The sequence below is a fragment of the Haliotis rubra genome, unplaced genomic scaffold (assembly GCF_003918875.1).
Source record: "Haliotis rubra isolate DU_JTF1 unplaced genomic scaffold, ASM391887v1 Scf719, whole genome shotgun sequence".
NCBI lineage: Eukaryota > Metazoa > Mollusca > Gastropoda > Lepetellida > Haliotidae > Haliotis > Haliotis rubra.
In genome coordinates, this window is record NW_025767434.1 from 442,696 (window position 1) to 446,450 (window position 3,755).

The following is a 3,755-nucleotide window of genomic DNA, read 5'->3' on the forward strand; positions in this document are numbered from 1 at the left end:
TGCCTAGCCCTCCTCACAATGTAGTCTGTCTCACAGTCCCTGATCCACATCATTGTCCCTACTGCCTAGCCCTCCCTACACCTCCCTAAATGTAGTCTGTCTCACAGTCCCTGAACCACATTATTTTCCCTACTGCCTAGCCCTCCTCACAATGTAGTCTGTCTCACAGTCCCTGATCCACATCATTGTCCCTACTGCCTAGCCCTCCTCACAATGTAGTCTGTGTCACAGTCCCTGAACCACATTATTTTCCCTGCTGCCTAGCCCTCCTCACAATGTAGTCTGTCTCACAGTCCCTGAACCACATCATTGTCCCTACTGCCTAGCCCTCCCTACACCTCCCTAAATGTAGTCTGTCTCACAGTCCCTGAACCACATCATTGTCCCTACTGCCTAGCACTCCCTACAATATAGTCTGTCTCACAGTCCCTGAACCACATTATTTTCCCAACTGCCTAGCCCTCCCTACAATGTAGTCTGTGTCACAGTCCCTGAACCACATCATTGTCCCTACTGCCTAGCCCTCCCTACACCTCCTCACAATGTAGTCTGTCTCACAGTCCCTGAACCACATTATTTTCCCAACTGCCTAGCACTCCCTGCAATGTAGTCTGTCTCACAGTCCCTGAACCACATTATTTTCCCTACTGCCTAGCCCTCCCTACAATGTAGTCTGTCTCACAGTCCCTGAACCACATCATTGTCCCTACTGCCTAGCCCTCCCTACACCTCCTCACAATGTAGTCTGTCTCACAGTCCCTGAACCACATTATTTTCCCAACTGCCTAGCACTCCCTGCAATGTAGTCTGTCTCACAGTCCCTGAACCACATTATTTTCCCTACTGCCTAGCCCTCCTCACAATGTAGTCTGTCTCACAGTCCCTGAACCACATCATTGTCCCTACTGCCTCGCCCTCCTCACAATGTAGTCTGTCTCACAGTCCCTGAACCACATTATTTTCCCAACTGCCTAGCCCTCCCTACAATGTAGTCTGTCTCACAGTCCCTGAACCACATTATTTTACCTGCTGCCTAGCCCTCCCTACAATGTAGTCTGTCTCACAGTCCCTGAACCACATTATTTTACCTGCTGCCTAGCCCTCCCTACAATGTAGTCTCTCTCAGTCCCTGAACCCATTATTCCTTCCTACTCACACCCCAAGCCCTCCCTGCAATGTAGTCTGTTTCACAGTCCCTGAACCACATTATTTTCCCCCACTTTCTAGCCCTCCCTACAATGTAGTCTGTCTCACAGTCCCTGAACCACATTATTTTTCCCTGCTGCCTAGCTCTCCCTCCTGTCTGTCTCACAGTCCTGTTTCCAGTCCCTGTTTCCCTTGTGCCTGTTCCAGTCCTGTCCCATTGTTTCCCATTATTTCCACCCTCCAGTCAAGTCTGTCTCCACAGTCCCTGTTTCCATTATTTTCCCCCTTCCCACAGCCCTGCATTGCTTCCTGTAGTCTGTCTCCGGTCCCTGTTTCCATTGTTTTCCACTGCCTCCCTCCCTGTCTCCACTGTCCATCCTGTCCCTCCCTGTCCTTTCCCATTTCCTTCCCTGGCCCTCCTGTGTCGGTCCTCCTCCAGTCCCTGAATTCCATTATTGTCCCTCCTTTCCATTCCATTGTCCACCTCCTTCCTGTGTCTCACAGTCCCTGTCTCCTGTTTCCCTTTCCCCCTTCCCTCCATGGTCTGTGTCGGTCCTGGTCCCATTATTTTCCCATCTGCCTGCCCTCCCCTGTCACAGTCCCTGGTCCATTATTTTTCCTAGCCCTCCACCTGGTCTGTCTCACGGTCCCTGTTCCATTCCCTGTCTCATGTGTCCATTGTTTCCCAGTTCATTCCGGTCCTGTCTCCACGGTCCTGGGTGTTCCTGTTTCCTCCTATTTCCTTCTTCCTGTTCCTGTCCGTTTGGTATGTCTTCCTGGTCCTGTCCATTCCTCCAGTGTCCTCCGGTTGTCCTTCTCCATTCCTCCTGTCCTGGGTCTGTCTCCAGTCCTGTTTCCATTTTTCCACTGTGTGGTCTGTGTCCGGTCCAGTCTGTTTCCCATTATTTTCCCCCGGTGTCCACATTATTTCCTGTGTCCTGTCTCCTGGTCCATTGTCCTTGTGTCCTTCCACTCCTGTGTGGTCTGTCTCCACGGTCCCTGTTTCCTTTTCCTCCTGTAGTCTGTCTCCACAGTCCTGGGTTTCCTGTCCTGCCTCAGCCCTCCTGGTCTGTCTCCTGGTCCACTGTTGGTCCTTCTGTCTCCTGGTCCTGCCTTCCAATGTGGTCTGTCTCACTCCCATTGTTGGTCCTGTGTTTCCTCCTGTGGTGTCTCCCTCACGGTCCTGTGTGTTTCCCTCCACTGTCTCCTGTGGTCTGTCTCCGGTCCTGTGTTATTTTTTCCTGGGTCCTGTGTGGTCTGTCTCCACGGTCCAGTCCGTGTGTCCTCTCCTGGGTCTGTCTCCACGGTCCCTTTTTCCTGTGTGGTCTGTCTCTGGGGTCCTGGGTCCTGGGTTCTGGTCTCCTGTGTGGTCTGTCTCCGGTCCTCCTGTGTGCCTCCTGTCTGTGTCCATTGTTGTCCTGTGGTCTGTCTCTGGTCTGTCTCCTGTTTCCCTGTGTGTGGTCCTGTCTCCGGTGTGTGGGTCTGCTGTGTGTGTCCTGGGTCCTGTCTCCTGGTCCTGTGTGGTCCTGTCTCCTTCCTGTGTGGTCTGTGGTCTGCCACTGTGTGGTCTGTCTCCTGTGTCCTGGTGTGTCTCCTGTCCTGGTCTGTCTCACGGTCCTGTGTGGTCTGTCTCTGTGTGTTCCTCCGTGTGGTCTGTCTCCACGGTCCTGGGTTCCTGATCCCCGGGTTTGTCCCTCCCTGTGTGGTCTGTCTCACGGTCCTGGGTTTCCCATTGTGTTTCCTGCCTCCTGGTCCTGTGTGGTCTGTCTCCACGGTCCCTGTTTCCATCCTGGTCTGTCTCGGTCCATTCCTCCTGTGGTCTGTCTCCTGGGTCCCTGGGTCCGTTTCCTCCTGTGTGGTCTGTCTCACGGTCCTGGGTTTCCTGTCCCTGTGTGGTCTGTCTCACCGGGTGTGTCCTCCCTGTGGTCTGTCTCCCGGTCCTGGGTTTCCTGTGCCACTGTGTGGTCTGTCTCACGGTCCTGGGTGTCCATTGTGTGTGGTCCTGTGTCTGGTCCTGGGTTCCTTCATGTTGTCCTCCATCCTCCCTGTGTCCTCTGTGTGGTCTGTCTCACAGGTCCATTGTTTCCCCTGTGCCTCCTGTCCTGGGTTTCCTCCTGTGTGGTCTGTGTCTGGTCCGTATTCTTCCTGTGTCCCTGTCTCCAGTGTGGTGTGTGGTCCTGTCTCACCTGTCCTGGGTCATTGTCCTGTGTGGTCTGTCTCCTGGTCCATTATTTTATTCACCCCTGTGTGGTCTGTGTCCTGGTCCGTTTCCTGTCCCTGTCCACTGCCTCCGGTCCTCTGTTTCCATTATTTTCCTTCCTCCTGTGTGGTCTGTCTCACGGTCCTGGGTTTCCCATTTTCCTGCCTGGCCTCCTGTGTGGTCTGTCTCCACGGTCCTGGGTTCCATCTGCTGTGGTCTGTCTCAAAGTGTGGTCCGTTTGTACCATGGCTTCCTCCTGTGCCGTTCTGTCTCCTGGGTCCCTGGGTTAGTTATTTACCCTGTCCCTCCTGTGTGGTCTGTTTCCCTGGCCCTCATTATTTTTCCTCCTAGCACTCCTACAATGCTGGGTCTGTTTCCTGGGATCCTCCACGTTATTTTGGCTGCCTCC

General features: G+C 53.8%; 1 protein-coding gene across 1 annotated transcript; it reads right to left on the bottom strand.

The window, feature by feature from the left end:
- Window positions 1–1,813: 1,813 nt before the first annotated feature.
- LOC124259343 (midasin-like) lies at window positions 1,814–2,934 on the bottom strand. Its single transcript, XM_046693467.1, has 2 exons — window positions 2,414–2,934; window positions 1,814–2,372 (listed from the first exon to the last, which is right to left on the bottom strand). The coding sequence occupies exons 1-2, from the start codon at window positions 2,932–2,934 to the stop codon at window positions 1,814–1,816; spliced, it is 1,080 nt and encodes a 359-aa protein (XP_046549423.1).
- Between the last annotated feature and the right edge of the window lie 821 nt (window positions 2,935–3,755).

Coding starts and splice junctions, on each gene's coding strand:
- LOC124259343 (XM_046693467.1), bottom strand. CDS start 2,934: ATGGAAACAGGGACCGTGGAGACAGACCACACAGGACCAGGAGGCAGG. Junction 2,373..2,413: donor GAGGACACACGGACTGGACC/GTGGAGACAGAC, acceptor AAAATAACACAG/GACCGGAGACAGACCACAGG.